General features: G+C 37.0%; 1 protein-coding gene across 2 annotated transcripts; it reads left to right on the top strand.

The window, feature by feature from the left end:
* The first annotated feature begins 387 nt into the window (after positions 1-387).
* kpna6 (karyopherin alpha 6 (importin alpha 7)) lies at positions 388-18,678 on the top strand. 2 transcript variants are annotated; one of them, XM_056740917.1, is made up of 14 exons: positions 388-528; positions 6,253-6,389; positions 7,880-7,975; positions 8,191-8,290; positions 8,377-8,471; positions 8,710-8,841; positions 9,201-9,289; positions 10,051-10,150; positions 10,377-10,540; positions 12,106-12,184; positions 12,300-12,425; positions 12,582-12,709; positions 14,046-14,224; positions 14,776-18,678. In XM_056740917.1, the coding sequence occupies exons 1-14, from the start codon at positions 525-527 to the stop codon at positions 14,961-14,963; spliced, it is 1,617 nt and encodes a 538-aa protein (XP_056596895.1). In that variant the 5' UTR covers positions 388-524; the 3' UTR covers positions 14,964-18,678. The 2 variants fall into 2 exon arrangements, with proteins under 2 accessions (XP_056596895.1, XP_056596896.1); XM_056740918.1 differs by having other exon boundaries at positions 405-528; positions 6,256-6,389.
* The last annotated feature ends 702 nt before the right edge of the window (positions 18,679-19,380 follow it).

Here is a 19,380-nt window from a genome sequence, read left to right as displayed (position 1 = left end):
CCCGTACAGTGCAGTTAAACTGGTATACATCCGCGCTAAAATATCAAGGTGAAAGTCATCATAGCTTGCGTAGTATAGACCCAGCTCCCAACCCAACTTTGAGAATAGATTAACGGCGACATTTTTTTTAACGCGCGATAATAGTACGCCGTTAACGGCCCACCACTAGTTTATTTCCGAGAGAAAATTTCAATTTTTTATTTAGTTTATTCCAATAATTTCCAGGCCAATATTTGATGTGAAATCAATGAACAGAAAGCTTTACAAAGTTTTAATTTTAGTAAAGTTTAATGACCTTGTTCCACACAGACAGATGTCGAGACTGTTCGTCTGAGTTGGCCGTCTGCGCTCGCTCGTGTCGTAGGACACAAATTAGAAACGCTGTCATTAGGTTTGTCTCCTTTGGCTCGCCGTAGCTCGCCGACATATTGTGTGTGAGGAGAAAATTCTCGGAGAGGCAAAAGAGCGTTGAGATTTCAGCTTTGGTGTTACCAGTTAACGCGTATATCAGTAAAGAAATCACGATGGGTAAGTATCCAACCTATGCTGTTTGTTGTCGCGTTCATTCTGTTATTAGCATCTTTCGGGAAGTTGATCTGTAGGCGTAAACCCGAGATGAGCTACATCATGTCAGTTAAGCCATGAGTGTAAAGGGCCAGTTAGCTTAGCATACTGATCTGCTAGCGTTATATGCTTTCCAAGGAACCTGATAGCAAATATGTGAACCATAATAGTCATCAAACGAGTTATTGTTGGGTTAGTTAGGGTCTGTCGTAGATTGAAGGTGTGTTTGAGGCGTGGCTCCGTTGTAAATGCTTTGTCATGTTGCAGTCAGTCGTTATGAAATCGTGCAATGTTTGAGTCAACACTGGTGCTCATCAGGAAATGCCCATACGCTACACACTGAGCCCTAATGAGCTGACTGTCTAGACAGCGTTTTTGATCAATATAGTCCAGTGAAGTGGTTCTCAAACTTTTTCGTTGTAAGGTGCCCTTTGTGTAGGATGCATCGCTTTGCGACACCCCAAATAAAGACTTATAATCTTAAGCTTAGAATGTTTATTAAATCAAAACGTATTCAGGTAAACAATACTCGAATATCAATTATTTATTCTATCTGCTAGTTTTCTAGCTTCCTTTTGTCGACACAAATAGCTGATTTTATTTTTATCGATAAATTATAGAAGGATTGAAGTTTAGTTTAAATGTTGGAAATGCACCCTCTGTATCTTAACCATTTTAATGTGTAATAAAACATGGCCTGCTAAATGTTACACCGGGTTTAAATGATACTGAATTGGGATGGTTTGAATGGAGGAAGAGGATTGGACAGGAATGATGAGCTCAGATGTCTAGCTGATGCTGCTATCGCGTCTTATACTATTTCAAAGAATCATCACAATTGAAATTCATAGGAGATCTGGCATGGTTTAAGATTCTAGTATGGATGTTTTCCACACACATTGGCATTTTAGTTTGCAATGCGAGTATGCTGACCTTAGCTTCCTGGCAGCCAGTGCCGCCTCACTTTCACAGATTTTCCTATAAAATAGCACTTTCTCATCTTTCTTTTGATACTGAAGTGATCGAATAAAAGGTACCATACCATCGATACCATCGGTTCATTTTGTTCTCCGATCGCTCGAACTGCTTAAGTTGTTCATGGACTTTTTATATTGCTGCAAGCCATACATTTTGCTTTTCTATTGCAATCTCAGTTAGATGCATGCATGTTACTTTATATTTATCTCAATTGTGCGTTGAAGGCTAATTGAAAGTCCTGCAAAAACCCACCTTGCAGCACAAATTATAATATGTTTTATTATAAGCTTACCATTGTTAATTAGAATAAGATTCTATCCTCTTTTTGATAGGTGTTGTCCTAGATAATACAATATCTATTTTTTATACAACTTTTTCTGTAAATTATATTTCATCTTGCTGTATATAACACATACCTTTTACTGAAATAGTCTATTCTATTTTTTACCTACATATTTACATACACACATAACTTTACTCTTATGTTTATTGTATTGTATTTCTTTATTTTTATACCCATAGGCCCTTATTTAAATCATCTGTGTAACTGTTTTTTGTATTGTTTGATGGTCTGTGTGTTGTTGCTTATTCTGTGGACTGGATGCTCCTGTCACCAAAACAAGTTCCTTGTATGTGCAAACATACTTGGCAATAAAGCTCTTTCTGATTCTGATTCTGATAAGGATACAGTCTCAAAAAATGATTTTGTGTACTTGCTCACCACCTAATTTTTGTTTATCTTGATTTTTTTTACCGAATTTAAACTCCATTAAAACTTGAGTTCAAAGCAGGTTCCAGAACGACCCCCGCTGTTTGTGCCAAAGCTGTGTCTTTAAGCCATAGCAAACACGGTTCTTTAAAATAGTTTGTTCAGAGGGCACGGCCCACGCTGCTATTTGTGAGACCCATGTGATGGGCAACTATGTCAGTAATGGAGCACTTGAACTGGTGTAGAGCTACGGCTTGCTTATCATGCAATCTAAATTTGTAAAACTGAGTCATTTGATGTCTTTTCTCTTTAGAGCTGATGCATGAACCATATTTGGTGATTTTCACCAACATCCAATTTTTCTTTCTTTTAAAGGTCTGACAGGTTTAAGGCTATTTTTAAACGTTTTTATGAAACAAGACCTTAAAAATCTCATTACCATTTCATGTTTTGCTAAGAAAAAGAGAAGCCAATATGATTTGAGAATATCTAGTAGAAAATCATGCCTTATTTATTATTATCATTTTTTTGTTACTGAATTATACCTTTTGGCCTGGTTTCACAGACGGGGCTTAGTTTAAACCCTGACTAAGCCTTAGTTATATTAGGATATTTAAGTAAATGCTCTAGTAAAAACCGTTACTAGGGTGCATCTTAGGACAATTTAATGACGCTGACATTTTCAATTTTGAGTAAAGACTGCGCAAATTTTAGGCTAGGACTAGCCTTGTCTGTGAAACCGGGTACATATTAGGGATGCACCGAATATTCGGCCACCGAATATATATACACGCGAGCCGGACCGCGATCGCAAAATATACAAGAGATGATCAAAAGTCCAGACACTATGCACATGATAAACAGCGTAAAACTTGCTTCACTGCTTATTAGTTGATGTCCGTAATGTTTGTCACTTTCCTTGTGTAGTGATAATGGCGAAAACCATTTTCCTTACTTTCGTTTTATTCCAACGGTTTTGTACAGTAATTTTATAGACTTCAACACTAGGAATTGTTTTTTTTACTAAATTGTTATTAGAGTAAGTCTCTTACCACTGTAAAGTGATTTTTAATTGTGATATTGGACTGTTGGGCTTTTATTTTCATAACTTAACTTTAAACACGTTTTTCTCCAAATTCCGTTCCTGAACATCATAGCGCTTCAGACGGCAGAATAAGTTGGTTATTCTATTCTTACGCTACTTATTATCAACTTTTCACATCTGCAGTTCTTGGTCCATTTGTTGTTGTTAACGTTCTACAGTTAACACATGGACTATGGGAGTCTTTGTTTTGATACACTATTATGATGTTGAAGGCCTACAGAGAAAATATTGTTGTATCTTTAAGCAGTTGCACTTGTTCTGAATAGACTTTCTTGTAGTAGTCCTACAGAGAAAAATGTAAAATGCACTTGACCTAAATGCACTTTGTTTTCATGAGAGAACATTTAATTGTACAACTTTTCAGCAGGCCAGTAGACCTGTACATTATTATTTAATATACACATGAGTGGGGTCAAGTTAAACATCTTAGTTGAATTTTATTTTATACTGTGCATTGTTGCAATGTGCTAAATAAATATTTGCATAATTTGTAATTGATTTATTCTTTGAAACTTTAATATTTATGCAATTGCAATGCCTTGATTTAGTGAAGTTAGTAAAGTTAGTACACAGTAATAGCCATAAATGCAAGGGTACTAATAATTGGCCAAATTTCTTTCGGTGTTTTGGTTTTCGGCTTTCGGCCTTGGTTTCCTCGTTTTCGGTTTCGGCCAAGAATTTTCCTTTCGGTGCATCCCTAGTACATATGTTTAAAATCATTACCGCCATGTTTCGGCGGTATTGTGACCTTATTGCTTTTGATGTGCAACCACTGTACATTGAAAGGTATGCATATGAAACATAAAGACAAACCGAGTTGTTATCAGCAGCCGTAAAGCTTGAACTTCCAAAAATTGTTTTTCTACAAAAGTGCAAATCTTTAAAGTTTAAAGGTCATGGAGGCACCTTCACATGGTGCCAGTGCTGATTTGGAGTTATTTCTGTTCTTATAGCTTCTTAAGAATAAGATTATACAGATGAAATGAGGCCTGATTCAAGATCAGCAGTTGTGCTCCGAGGTTCTTCATGCATTTGCGCCCCGCTGTGCGTTAGGTAGATTTAGCCAGTCATCGTTTGTAGTCGCCTCCACACCCAAGCCATGCAAATGCTGAGACAGGCTACTTTCGCTGCTTGCTCATGCAAACAGTGTTTAGACGTCCTCAATAAAAGTGGTTTTGCTAACTAACTCCCGATGGCTCGGTCCAAGTGCGCAGTGCTCAGCACAAACAGAATGGAGTGAGTAATGAACATGAAGATAGCTGCTGAGATTGCTCAAACAATTTCTCATCCGTTCATTGTTTCGTTTTGAAGGGTAGCAGGGTGAAATGGGCTACGTGCTTAAACATTAGTTTTCCTCTTGTTCATGGGCGCTATGTCTTCTCTTGAAGATGGCACGGAGCAAATATAGCGCAAATATATTCTTTGTCCATACCAAACAGGTTGTACAGGTCTCGCACTTATTAGTAGATCATTGATGGAGAAATCTAGTTTATCAAATTTATTAGGCATGCACCGATATGTACATTTTTGCCGATAACTGATAATTCTTTAGCATTTGAAGCCGATAAGCTGATATATTGGCCGATATACAGTATCTAATTATTAATATAAACTTCCCTAAGACTGAAACAAAAGGCAAAACGTGGACAACTGCTAAGAGCAGAAAACAAGGTAACCATTAGTTCATGCTTTCCCCCTGAATATCATGTACCAAGCCTACTTTACACATTTCTGGCATTTTTTTATTAAAAAGAAACAAATTTTAGTTCTTCCAGAGCAACCCAGAATTTTTTATTAATGGACACATTAGGGATGTCACGATTAGGAAATCGGTTAATTGTCTGTTTTGGGGCTTGACGATTAATTGTCTGTTCTCAAAAAAAATTGTTTGTTCATGAAATCATTTCACACATTGTTATTATTATTTCATTAAATCTTTTGCAAGTTGTTCCTGGCAGTAAATATAAATAAACAATACATATTAAGCTCATGTAAGGGGTCATATTAGTACTGGACCACATGCCTGTAGTGGCTGCAAAAAAAGGCAATTCCTTTAAAATCATGGAGAATAGCATCCTTCACTTCCATAAGTTTGTGGTGTTAGGGTTTCGGGGCTATTTCTCTCTTACACAAACAACATGTTCCGGTATCAATGTCTTTCGGTTGTCCTTTTTCGTCTGGTTTGAAACCAAAATATAAATGGATGTAGGGCGCTACAGCTCCCCCTTTTCTTTTCTGGAGAGATGTGCAATCATTGCGGTGATCTGAAATCACCGCCATGAGGTCAAACTAATTGCGATGAGACGATTATTTAATCATAGTAGAGCGTTCCCTACAACCACAACTTGCGCAAATAATTCGCGCTTTTCATGCGTAATTCGGCACTTGAACATTTTGAGTTTCCTCGCATTCAGACATCAGTCTGATTCAGACAATATGCTTTTTTTGCTATAATTTACACAAAGATCTACATACACTACCTAAATCAACAATGTTTTGCTAATAGCAGTAAGTGAAGGATCACTACAGAAAGACAGTAATGGAATGTATTTTTAGCTGTGAGCAGCGTGCAGCTGAAGAAGTTTAACCAGATGAAATGATTTATCAGCTATAATATCTCGGCCTAAATTTTATAAATTTTAGTGTATCGATACCAATATGGCCGATAATTTATCGTGCATCCCTAATTTTTATTGGCTGTATCACACTAACTCTGCATCATAAGTTGCATTCTTACACAATGCACTGAATAAACATGCCCTGAAGTATGAAGAAAAGCTTTGCTTGCTATTTCAGCCACACGACTAACAGAAATATTGTATGGTTTGAAATTATAAATTATTAAACGTTTAACACGCAATTGATATTTGACCAGTTTCTGGTTTGTCCTGCTCAGCAGAGCCTTCAGCGAGTCCTGCGAAGGATAATTTCAGGATGAACCGCTACAAGAACAAAGCACTCAACCTGGAGGAGATGCGTCGGAGGAGAGAGGAGGAAGGGATTCAGTTGAGGAAACAGAAACGAGAGCAACAGGTGACTTTACATATGGTTTTAACTCTACATATTCAAAATGAAATCAAAATGACCTTATTTCAGTTATTTTCTTTCCATCTGTGTTAACTGTTGTCACTTACACCATGTGTGGCATTTAATTCTTGAGAGATTGACAAGATTTTCTGTTGTTTATGATGACACAAAACTTCCCTGTCATATAAGACTTGAGAAACACCCCAGGGTGTTCTTATTTGTGCATCCTCATTTTCTTTCCTCACATCTTAGCTCCACCCCCTAGGATACGATGAGGAATCAAAACAATTTTATGTATTCACCCTCCTCGCTCACTATATAAAGTTCATTCTCTACCATCTATATACCTTTCATCCGTTATATTCCCAGGCTACTTGTTCTGTAGTCCGAAGAAAGGTTCCGTTTTTTGCAATTATACCACGTATTGAATTGTTTTCTGTGCATTTAAGAATGAATTTTTTTATTTAATTAATGCAAATTTGTACAATGTATTAAATAAAAAAACTTTGAATTGAATCAAATATCGGTAACACTTTTCTTGAAGCATGTATGTATAATGCATTATAAAAGTAGTTTTAAAGCGTTGTAATGCACCTTTTAATGTATTGTAATGTCTTATAAATAATTGCTATTACTGTTAATGCATTATAACACTTAGCAATTCATTGTTACACTACACATAAAAATTTAATTATTACTATATTTATTGTAATTATTTACTACTATATATAATGCATTACAACACACATTTATAACGCATTTTACCTTTTAATAACTCTTTATAATGCATTATACATACAAGCTTCAAGGAAAGTGTTACCCAAATATCTAAAGAAAAGCATTTTTCTTGAAATTTTGTGAATAATCGATAAGAAACGAGTGCCATTATAAGAGTTTGACACGAACATGAGAATATTTTTATGTTTAAAGGTTTTTATGAACGTAGTGGTTCTAATGTTTGTTTTTCTTCTTTCTATGTTCTTTTTCCTTTTCTGGGTGAAGGGGATTTTCACAAGATAAACAATATATAAATATAGATGTAAAACAAAGTAGAAGGAAATAATGGGAACTATTGGGAAAAATATATTGTCTTTAAAAAACTTTTTGTATACTTGTACTAAATATGTTTGAAAAGAGAGACACAAAATATAGAAAATGGGAATTTAATCAAATAATAGAGCATTAATTTCACCATTAATTGAAACCATTTTAACCAAATCAAACATTTATTACATACGTCTCCAAAAAAAAACTTGTTTTAAATCTTGTTATATTTTAATCAATATTCTGTATCCAATCTGGACAAAGTCGAGAACAAATTAAGAGATTTCTGAAGCAATGGTTTTTATTATATATTCAGAGAAGAAAATATTTTTGGGGCCATCAAAGTTTTGGGTTAAAATTATCAGTCTTGTTTGTCCTGTGCTGTCAGGGAAAGCCAGATAAAAAATGGTTTAATTTGCCCCATTGATTTCATTTTCATACTCTTTTGGCAGCTGTTTAAGAGGAGAAATGTGGAGCTACTTGGTGAAGAAGGGGGAATGACCGACAGTCCTCTCATGGACTCTGATGTCACTTCCACCACAGCTGGAGTAAGTTCAAACCAATGGCATAGTTTACTTTTATCTCATTGCATCAGTCAAAGACTGAGGTAACTCTGGGACTGTTGTTAGTAGTGCGCATTGACTCTTTAATTCAGTAAGTACTTATTGATTTCGAGCTCTAAGAGGTGCAAATCCTGACTTGAAACAAATTAAGGTCATTGATCCAGACCTAGTTTGCAAACTGTGTTCTTGTGTGTTTGTAGGATGGAGTAATTACAAGGGATATGGTTGAAATGCTTTTCTCAGAAGATCCTGAAATGCAGCTGGTCACAACACAAAGGTTCAGAAAACTGCTTTCGAAAGGTATCTGTGGCAAACACGTGTCTGGACCTCAACACTCTTTCAAGTCCTTGAATCTTGAGTTTTAACTTCATCCTTGTGTTGGGCAGAACCTAATCCACCTATTGATGAAGTGATCAGCACACAAGGGGTTGTCAACAGATTTGTTGAGTTCCTTCAGAAAAGTACCAATTGCACATTACAGGTGAGATTTGTTCAGTTTTCAACACCGTTTCATCAAATTAAATGGTATTATTTGCTAAGATCAAATCGCCAGTGTTTGTGTAAACCCAAAATATTCACTTGGCAACAACCTAGTAACTTATACCCTAGCAACATGGCGGCTCGTTTTTAACAACCACAATTCAGAAGTATTTTTATTGGATGTAACGTTTTGAGGTATTGAAGAGAACAAAGATCAGTGAAAGTGTGTATCTCCTCAGTTCGAGGCTGCTTGGGCACTGACCAACATCGCATCCGGAACATCTCAGCAGACAAAGTTTGTTATCGAGGCCGGTGCTGTACCCGTGTTTATCGAGCTCCTCGACTCTGAGTTTGAAGATGTTCAGGAACAGGTATGAACAAGAATTTATGAATTGCAAAAAATCACATCTGCATATCATGATGGTTTGCAATAACATTGTCAGATTTGTTTTTATGTTATGCATCAAACATGGCTATTCAGTTGTAGACATTGTAATGATGCTTTCTTTATAAAGATATGTTGGTGTATTGTACATTTATGGTGTATTTAATTTTCAGATTTTACTATGAACGAATTAGATTTTACAAACTCGTTTTGCACATCACGTTACATTATTTAATAAGTTATCCCATATCACATTTTGTGCAGCCCTTCTTATTTCTATAATATTTATAGTTTGTTTCCAGTGAGTACGTGTACTTACCTATTGCATCTCTTTTTGTGCCCCAGGCTGTTTGGGCTTTAGGAAACATTGCCGGAGACAGTGCTGTGTGCAGAGATTATGTGTTAAACTGTAATATCCTTTCACCTCTACTAATGTGAGTACTCATTTACTCAGAAATAGCAAGTAGTAAAATATAATATACATTCACTGTCATTGTTGCTAGATAATTTTGCACAGGGTAAATAACAATGCAGAATCAATAGCCAGGTTTCCATACAAAGTTGCGAATTTAGTTTATGCGCAAAAGCAGTATATCGCAAAAAACATTTGCGAATATGCACTGTTTCCATCGGACTAGTCAACCATCACTTTCTTATAAACTACCATTATATATATATACCATTATAATACCATTATTCGCATGAACCCTTTTTCTCAAAAATGAAAAACCACCTCAAGCAAGCTTAAAAACTCGAAATTTAGCGCTTCCATCACTCGTTTCTGCTGAGAAACTTCAATATGCAAATAAAACCAGAGGGATGGAAACTAGGTTATTGACTACCATAGTAGGAGTTTTTTTAATCTTTTTTGTTCCGTGGAGCACAAAATTAGATTTTTGGAAGAATTTAGGAAAGCTAAACAAAGAAATTGGGATTTTTCATGTTTGGGTGGAGTATCCCTTTAAAATAAGGGTAATGTGACAAAAATGTGTTGTTTTTGTACTTTGTCTAGAATAGTATGAGTCACAGCACAGCTATGTAAGAACGAGGTTGACTTGTACAGTTAATTTGTCTTTATTCGCGTATGCTATGTCATGATTAACCAATCAGATTGAGGTAATGCGGAAAAGAATGTTGACATTCACTGCAATGATAGATATGTTTTCTTAAAAATACTTCTTTTTGTTTTCCTCAGGCTGCTGACCAGATCCACTCGTCTCACAATGACAAGGAATGCTGTGTGGGCATTGTCCAACCTCTGCCGAGGCAAGAGTCCAGCTCCAGACTTTGAGAAGGTCTCTGTTCGCCCGGGTTTCTTCTCTTTCCCTTGACAACACTCGAATGCAGCTGAAGTTTTCTCAGTCGTAATGTACAGATGCAGTCTGATTATGCCTGTTTAAACATGTCTAATTAAGGTCTCGGGCATCAGTGTACCACAGTAGGAGCACCCATTCATTGCATTAAATGAAATGACACCCTTTCTCTGACACCTGTTATTTTAATTATCTTTTGCACCTGTAGGTGTCCCCTTGCTTGCCTGTGCTGTCCCGTCTGTTGTTCAGCAGTGACCCAGACCTGCTGGCTGATGCTTGTTGGGCTTTGTCCTATCTCTCAGATGGACCCAATGAAAAAATCCAGGCAGTTATTGATTCAGGAGTTTGCAGGAGGCTGGTGGAACTACTTATGTGAGTCTGCATATGAAAATCAGAGATTTTGCAAATGCAAAATCCAAATGCAAAACCATTACTGCAGAAACGGAGCTTTCCTGTAGCTCAGTGGTAAGAGCATTGCGTCAACAACGCAAGGTTGTGGGTTCGATCCCAGGGCATTGCAAATACCTATGTAAAATGTATAGGATAAAGCAAAGTTAGTTGCTTTGGATAAAAGCATCTGCCAAATGCATAAATGTAAATTGTGCTTATATTTATTTTTTATATCTGTAAACGCTCTAATTGTGTTGCACGATACACCGGTACTAGAAAAGTACCGCGATTCCCTTCTGTTAAAATGATACCTATTACTCATTTATTTGGTAACGTTACCAAATGACGCACGTTTCAGAGAAAACGCATCCTGAAATGCGTTCATTTGCGCCAGCCGTACATCAGCGCTATCTTCAGTCAGTGGACGTGTACGACTTTCTTTCCTCGTATTTGCGCTGCACATTTCAGGGTGACAACGAAAATGAAAGTCATGGCAGAAAAAATACTTGCCTTTTCCGTCTGTTCACGGCTTGTCAGTGAAGCACATGCGCAAAGGGGCATTATAGTTAAAGTGTGTGACAAAGTGCAATGTCCGTCTGTGCAAAATCTGCAAACCAAAAGAGCCAACATGATCAGCTTCGCAAAGCATTTCACCAACAGACATCCCAACTCATTTACAGAACTTTAAAAGTGACCGGTTGCGTATGTGAATGATAACAATAGCCTGAATAATGCTTTGATTTATTTTGTTACAGGCCGACATTACCAACATTGCTAACGCTGTACAACTAGGTTCCATTTCTAAAAAATTACTTGGCTAACATGAACTAATAATGGGTACTGATACATCTAATGCATTTATTCATCTTAATGGTTCAGTTCAACAGATTTAATAAATATGTAATTATTAAATCAATATTTCGATCCATTTAAAATATTAACAGTTATATTCGTTAACATTTATTAATGAACTAATATAAATAAACAACTAGATTTGTATTAAGTTACATAAACAAATTAATAAATGCTGTCAAAAGAGATTTATTGTTAGTTCATGTCTGAATGCATTATGTGATGTATTTAATGAATTGTAATGCATTGAAGGGAATGAATTAAACAATGCTTTAAGGTCTTAGCTAGTAATTATGTAGATTCATATGAGTTTAAACAGTTATTTTTTAGTTTCACCTTAGCAGACAGCAAACACTGAGACAGGTACACGTTTAGGACTGTATCATAGATTGATACCTGACACTCATATGTAGGTCTATGTGATGACATGTTATTTTTAAATAAGTAAGTTGTGAGAGTAAAAAATAAAATAGCAGAATTTTAAGTTATTTATATTTCATCATTTTTTATTTAATTACTTCATTCATGTTATTTTTGCATGGTATCGATTATGTAGTATTGATATCGAAATTATTTTCTTAGGTGTTGTAACAAAGTCAAAAATTTGGTATCGTGACGACTCTACTCTAACCTTGTTTGTGGTTGTATATGTTGATCTTGTAGTGTTAGCTGATGACTTCTATTTGTTACCTCAGGCACTCGGATTACAAGGTGGCCTCTCCCGCTCTGAGGGCTGTTGGAAACATTGTGACAGGAGATGATATTCAGACCCAGGTGTGTGTTTTTCTGTTGGTCTTCATGTTTCATTATCTCCAGCTGTAGGCTCGGGAGACTGATGATCTGCTTTCAACTCTCCCTCACGCTCTCTGTCGCTCCGCCCTCACTGCAGGTGGTGTTGAACTGCTCGGCTCTCCCGTGCCTGCTTCACCTGCTCAGCAGTGCCAAAGAGTCCATCAGAAAAGAGGCCTGCTGGACCATCTCCAACATCACAGCTGGAAACCGAGGCCAGATTCAGGTGCGCCCCTACCCACGCTCAACATCTGCCATCCATGGCAGGGTTCGGCTTGTTAATCATGCACGGCAGGGTCACGGTTGCACCCTTAAACTGACAAATGTGTACTTGGGGGTTATTTTGGGATTTCATCTTCTGGGTTTTTTTCTCGCCCTTTAGGCGGTAATAGATGCAAACATCTTCCCTGTACTGATAGAGATCCTACAGAAAGCAGAGTTTCGCACCAGGAAGGAGGCGGCGTGGGCGATCACCAATGCCACGTCAGGTGGCACGCCCGAGCAGATCAGGTGAGCTTCTGGTGTGCGGTGTAGGGGGTCATTTGATGGGAAATCATATCATATCTAAATCGAATAGTTCCCAAAAAAATCTAAATCTGTTTATCAGTCTTTCTTCAGTGGAGCACAAAAGAAGATATTTTGTGATATGTCTCAGTTGTTTGTGTCTGTACAATAGAAGTTAACGGGGGTCAACTTCGTTGGGGCACCAACCTTCTTCAAAAGATCTTCTTTTGTGTTCTTCATAAGAAAGTCATACAAGTTTGGAATAACAAGAGTGTGAGGAAATGATGAAATAATAAAAAATGTTCAATGTCGACGTAGAAACATACTGCACACTCATTGAGATATGTATGAGAATTAAATGTCAAATCTCTTAAACAGACAATTAATCGACATAGTTGCAATGATTTATAAGACAATTAATCGTCAGGCAAATTTCATAATCATGACAGCCCTATTATATAAATTGTCTTCAGGTAGCTCTGTCACAAGTTTGTCACGAGAGCCTATTTAAAGCGTTACCACAATCGCCGTCTGGCTGCGTCAGGTCTTCTCAAATGGCTTTTGGCTCGCCATGATGCGAGTGCTAATCTTAGAGATGCAGCCTTGTTCTCCCGGGTCTACTTCTGCTGTTTATCTAGATTGAATTACAGTGCGGTCCAGCTTTCTCAGAAATGTCTCCATGCTGTCTAATGAGGTCGCTTAGTCTGAAAGCAGCAGCGTGCTCAGTGTTCATTACAGCTTCAGTTTTGACCAGAAGTGCACTAATAGCATTTTTCCGCCGCCGGTGCCAATGCGGTGCTTCATTACACCAATCAGCTTGTGAAATGTACTGAGTGATTACTTCAACAAGAGCACTTATTATTTACATTACCGCTTGCAATTTGAGAGAGATTTAACAGGGAACAGTTCTTGGTGAAAACCAGCCAATTGGACGACGTTCTTTGGTCCAGGCATCGATCCAGCTGTTTGGTTCGGCTGTGTGGAGCTTTGCAGTTTTACGGATAGTTAAAGAAATAGTTCACCCCAAAAATTTGGTCATTATTTACATGTCCTCGTGTTATTTTGAACCGGATTTCCTCCTTCTGCTGAACACAAATGAGATATTTTGAAAAATGTTGGTCCCCATTGACTTTCATTGGTTGTGTGGGTCCATACAATAGAAGTCAAGGGGGACCAACAGATTTTGGTTACCAAAAATGCCAAGATGGTGAATAAATGATGACATTATTGTATTTTGTCAAAACATAATTTAATGAGTAATTGTAACGATCAAGTATTTGTCCTAAAAACGTTGTCTGACTTCCTAAGACAAAAAATTGCTTTCACTGTCTTTTCTCTATAGGTATCTGGTAAATTTGGGCTGCATTAAGCCTCTTTGTGATCTCCTGACGGTCATGGACTCTAAAATCGTGCTGGTGTCTCTGAATGGTTTGGAGAACATCCTAAGACTGGGCGAACAGGAGGCCAAACAGAACGGCAGCGGCCTAAATCCGTACTGCAGTCTCATCGAGGAAGCCTACGGTAACGTTATCCTCCAAATACATGGATTTTTCATAGACTTATTCATATGAATAGTTTGACAAGCCAATGTTAACGGGATGGTTCATCCAGATAGGAAAATTCTGTCATGTAATCTCCCTCAAGTTGTTCCAAACCTGAAATCATTTCTTTGTTTAGCATCTTGGGCACTATTGACTACCATAGCAGAAACTTTTTTACGATGGTCAATGTTGACCCAGAACTGTTTCTTTTGCCAAGTTCTTCAGAACAGAACAGAACAAAAAAAAATACAATAATATTGCATTTAATGGTAGTTTAACAGTAAGAATATTGTCTATATAATGGTAGTCAATGGTGCCCCAGAAAATCTCAGATCCCAACATTCTCTCAAATATCTTTCTTTGTTTTCAAACAAAGAAATGTATTAAGGTTGGTAACAAATTGAGTGTGAGTAAACCATTAAAGATTTTTTGTATTGGGTAAACAAGCCCTTTAATTCTATTCATAACGTGACAATAATAAAGTATTTTAAGGCACCTAATAATCTCTTTTTGTGACTTCTCATCTGCCAGGGTTGGACAAAATTGAGTTCTTACAGAGTCATGAGAATCAGGAGATCTACCAGAAAGCCTTCGACCTAATTGAGCACTATTTTGGAGTCGAGGAGGAAGATGTCAATCTGGCTCCACAGATGGACGAAAACCAACAGCAGTTCCTGTTTCCACAGCAGGAAGCTCCCATGGAGGGCTTCCAGCTATAACCTACCAACAGACTCCTCCAAACCACCCCCTGACCTTTCCCCGCACTCCGTATCGGTCCTGAAACGTCGGAAACGCATGGCACAACGGTTGACATCCAAGCAAATAAAATCGCGACCTGGACTGATTTATGTAAACACTGAGGTGTTTCGCGCAGAGGAACTGCCTCCTCACACCCAGCTTCATGAGCTGGATTTTATTTTCCTTTTTCTTTCCCAACTCGATGATGCAGCTAAATAACCATCCCCTCAGGTAGAATACGCGGCGCTGTGTCTTTTATTTTAAGGGGAAGTATGCTTCGGTTTTTCTGAAAGATAAGAGAGTTGTTTAGTCATCAAATCAAAATCAGAAAACCATCTTTCTTTTGATCCTGGTTTGGTTCGTTTGATTCTGGTTTCATCATTTTCATCCGTGTTGAGTTGTAGAATTCGATCTTTTTGTTCGCTATTCATATCCTGGTGATTAAACAGGCCTGGTTGTGTTTGATATACACGCTTATGCTTTATGGACAAAACTCTACGGTTGTTGTTGTTATTTTTGGTTGAGGTGTTGGAAGGTTTTCTCATGCGGTTTCATTTTGCTTATTAGCATTCATTGACAAAATCATTTCAGACCATGCAGGGAAACTTTTTGACGTGGTGGTGGGTTGTGTTGAAATAATCCAGGTATATAGTACAGTAATGTCCTAACTTTAAGGCTGAACGTTTGGTATAGTATTTAAAGGGATAGTTTACCCCAAAACGTTATTTATTTTTACATTCACCCTCGTGTTATTCCAAACTTGTAAGAGTTTCTTCTGCAGAACACAAAAGAAGATATTTTGAAGAAAGACACTGTACGCAATTGACTTCCATTGTATGGACATCAAACCAATTTTGAGACAATGTCTTCTTTTGTGTTCCATGGGAGAGAAAAATCATACAGGTTTTGAAATACAAAAAGGGTGACCAAATTTTTTTTTGGGTGAACTATCCCTTTAACTAACTAATTAATTAATTTGGGTGACTTAATCCCTATGTAGTGAAGATAATGCCCAGTTTTCTGCCAGGAGAGGAGAAATAGCTAATTGTAGAATGTTCGTGGTTTGGAGTGTTATAAATAAGTATTCTTTTGATCTAAAGGCTTTCATTTTGAAAGGCAATCTGGGGAAATAAGCACATATCTGAGGGCCTGGAGCTGCACACGATGGTCTTAATTCTGCTCTTGGACTTTGTTTTCTTTCATTATCGTCATTTGTTGGAGCACATTGCCATCGGTGGGGGGTTCTGGTAGAGTCAGATGGTTGTTCAGCCCTCTGTGTGTGCCTGTTAGGGTTTTGCATGGTGTTCTGTTGGTATCCCTTGCCATATCTTTTGCTCAAATTCAACAATAAACCGGATCTTATTTGCCATTACTTATGTAGTCAAGTAGTACTGGATTCTGTTGTTTTGCAGGTGCTGTAGGTATGGCAAGGAATACATATTTAAATAATAATAAGTTATCCGGGCAAAAAAATGATATATAAAAGTTATATTTGCACACACGTTGTACACACAAAACCAGCATACACTTCATGAACATACACAAGTACAAAGCATAACGGCAAGAGCAAAATGACTTCCATAATCTTCTTACGTTTGCAACTTTCATACACAGAAATGTTCATGTTAGCCTGTTCTACCTTTTGGCACTTTGAGTTCATGCACTAAAAGCCTCAATTTAAAAGTTAAGATGTCTCGATCAATTTCCCTGAGGAAAGGCTTGATGCAGGACTGAATAATGACTTTGGGTTTTAAAAAGAGAGTGAGAAAAGTTTAAATATTAACCTCCCTCTCCATATACAACTTGTGGTCTCTGAGGAAATTTAAACCTGTGGGTAAACTTCAAATGTGTCATTATGGATTCATTTTCCCTCTTCCTCTACAATACACCGACTGAAAGGTGCTTCTCTGAGTAAATGGGTGGGGCTTATTTAAAATGGGAGGGCCTGCATCCACGAGAACATGGTGAGACTATTACTGACGGGTGATGCGTGAGGAGAGAGAGGAAGTGTAGATAACGCTGTTCTGGCAGTCGGCATATGTCCTTCAGAGGAGTGAGTTTCTGGTTTTGGTGCAGTTCTTTGTACTAGAAGTATTTTTTTCTTCGTCAAATGCGGTTCCTCATCAGTACTTCGAGAACCTTTTCGAAATTGTAAGCGTTTTGAAAATACCTCACCACGATCTGATGTGTACTTAAACAGCAGTATCAAGATGTTCTCCACACAGGGTTCTGTTTCTGTTCATGCCCAAGTTCTGTGATTTACTAGATGACGTTCACTGCGTTGGAAATCCATCTCAAAACAAGGATGCCACAGTCTGGCTTTGTTCACCCCAGAGAAACAGGAGAAATAAGACTGAGGAGAAACAGAACTATGCTCTAAAAACTAAAAAAAATATATATATATATAGTGGTCTACAAGACCACTGGGTGGGTTCATATCAAGTTCAAAAGCAAAGAAATTAACTCCTGACGGAAATGCACTCCTATTCACAAAAGTGCCAATCAGACCAACAAAGACAAGAGGCTGATGCGTATCGATCTGTCTTTGATTTTTTTCCTTTTTTTATTTACTTGAATGTGCACATGTTTTGTGCAAATATTGCTGCTCTGTTTTCTTATCTTATAAATTAGAGGTTACGTTGTCTGCCATAGTTTCACTAAAGATGTGACGGTCTGCTATTTGTACACCAAATTGGTAAATTCAAGATAAAGGTATGATGATAACAATGCCTAATTTATTGTGCTGGACTAATTCATACTTTAAAAAAGTCCGATGCAACATTGAAATATTGTTTCCGTGTGTACTGTTTGCTTCACATGTGTTCTCTTTTGAAAATAGTTCTGTTGTTACAGATGAACTGAGGATACATATGATTGAAGGAAGAGCTCAATTGTTTGCAATTTGCATTGCATATTTTTTTTTTTTGAGTATGTAGATCTTTACGCTCCCCTTTATGAGCGCTCTAGCTCGCCATGTAGACCCAGCTATGCTGTGTTCCAAGTCTGGCTCCCCTCTGTGGATAATCGTAGCACAACAACAATCGAATCTTTTCAGGCCTTTTTGCAGACCTTTTGTTCTCGAAGCCAACTTTGAAACAAATCTGGGTGTCATACAATCTGTGTACCTCTGGGAACTACATTTAAACTAGGAATTTATGGATTACATTGCTACATTGGCACAATTTAAAGTGGCAGTCCTAGCACTGTTCTTTACTCATTGAAAATAACTTCTAAGAAGTGCAGAACATGACATATTTACAAAAAGGCCACAAACAAGTTGAATTGGGTCTTTATGGTCTTCCGTCCTAGATCTTGTAGATGTTGAATTCTTGAGACTTTTTGTCTCTTCCAAATCTAAAGCCAATGCGTAATGATTGGCTGTGTCTAGTAATGCTGACTCACTTATGTTTACAAGGCTACATGTTTGTTGAGTACTTTTCATACATTACTTGCCCAGGTGGATATTGTATCCTGGTTTGGTAATTTTGTTCCTTGTAAATGTATTTATATTTAAATATTTTTTTCCTCCTCTACCTACAATCGCCCAACTTATACTGTGACTGACTTGACTTTACCGACGATATGAATGGTGATGGACATACAAACGGAACATGTCACACAAACATATACATTAACAATTCTGAACAAATGTTGACGAATTTTTTGTCCAGAAACAAATAAAAAGAATTAAAGATGCATGGTTTACGAGCTTTCTTCTGTATGTTTTCTGTGTCTTCAGGAGGCAAAGGAATCTAATAAGATCATATCTTTCATAATTTCATTATTCACTGTTGTATTATTTTGCAAAAACACAAATGTAATGGCAAAATGTGGGTTTAGACTTATAGGCTCTAAGGCTCCGCCAAAAGTTGTTTTCCCCAAATATCCAATTAATATAATATATAATTTAATAGACGATTGAGATGAGATTGAGATTCAATTTTATTGTCATTACATATGTACAAGTACTATGCAACGAAATGTATCAAGTTTCTACGATAACATAAAAGTTTTTGGTCCAAACTGAACTTCCGGTAGAACTTCGCAAAGAATCTAAAAGTGTTAACTAGCCTTAATTTAATTTTATACAATTAGCCTAATATATAATAAATATTTACATATATTAAAACCAACATAAAATAAGTCTTTATATTAAAACTAAAAACACAGACCCTGAAGAAAACTTTAGGCTGGTACGTGCGTCCAATGAAACAGTCTAATTTTGTGAATTTACATTTTGACTTTAGTTTTAAAAAACAACTGATTATACAAATGGAAATTAATCTACAAAAAAAAATACTTTTCGAAAGGGTTTGATATTTCTGGGTTATATTCTAGTCTGCAAATTTTAAACCACACTTTTATATTTTAATCCGTTTTATTAATTATTATGAATAG

The sequence above is a fragment of the Triplophysa dalaica genome, chromosome 25 (genome assembly GCF_015846415.1).
Source record: "Triplophysa dalaica isolate WHDGS20190420 chromosome 25, ASM1584641v1, whole genome shotgun sequence".
NCBI classification, from domain to species: Eukaryota; Metazoa; Chordata; class Actinopteri; order Cypriniformes; family Nemacheilidae; genus Triplophysa; species Triplophysa dalaica.
The sequence above is the reverse complement of the archived record's forward strand: the minus strand, read 5'-3'. Positions and strand labels throughout refer to the sequence as shown.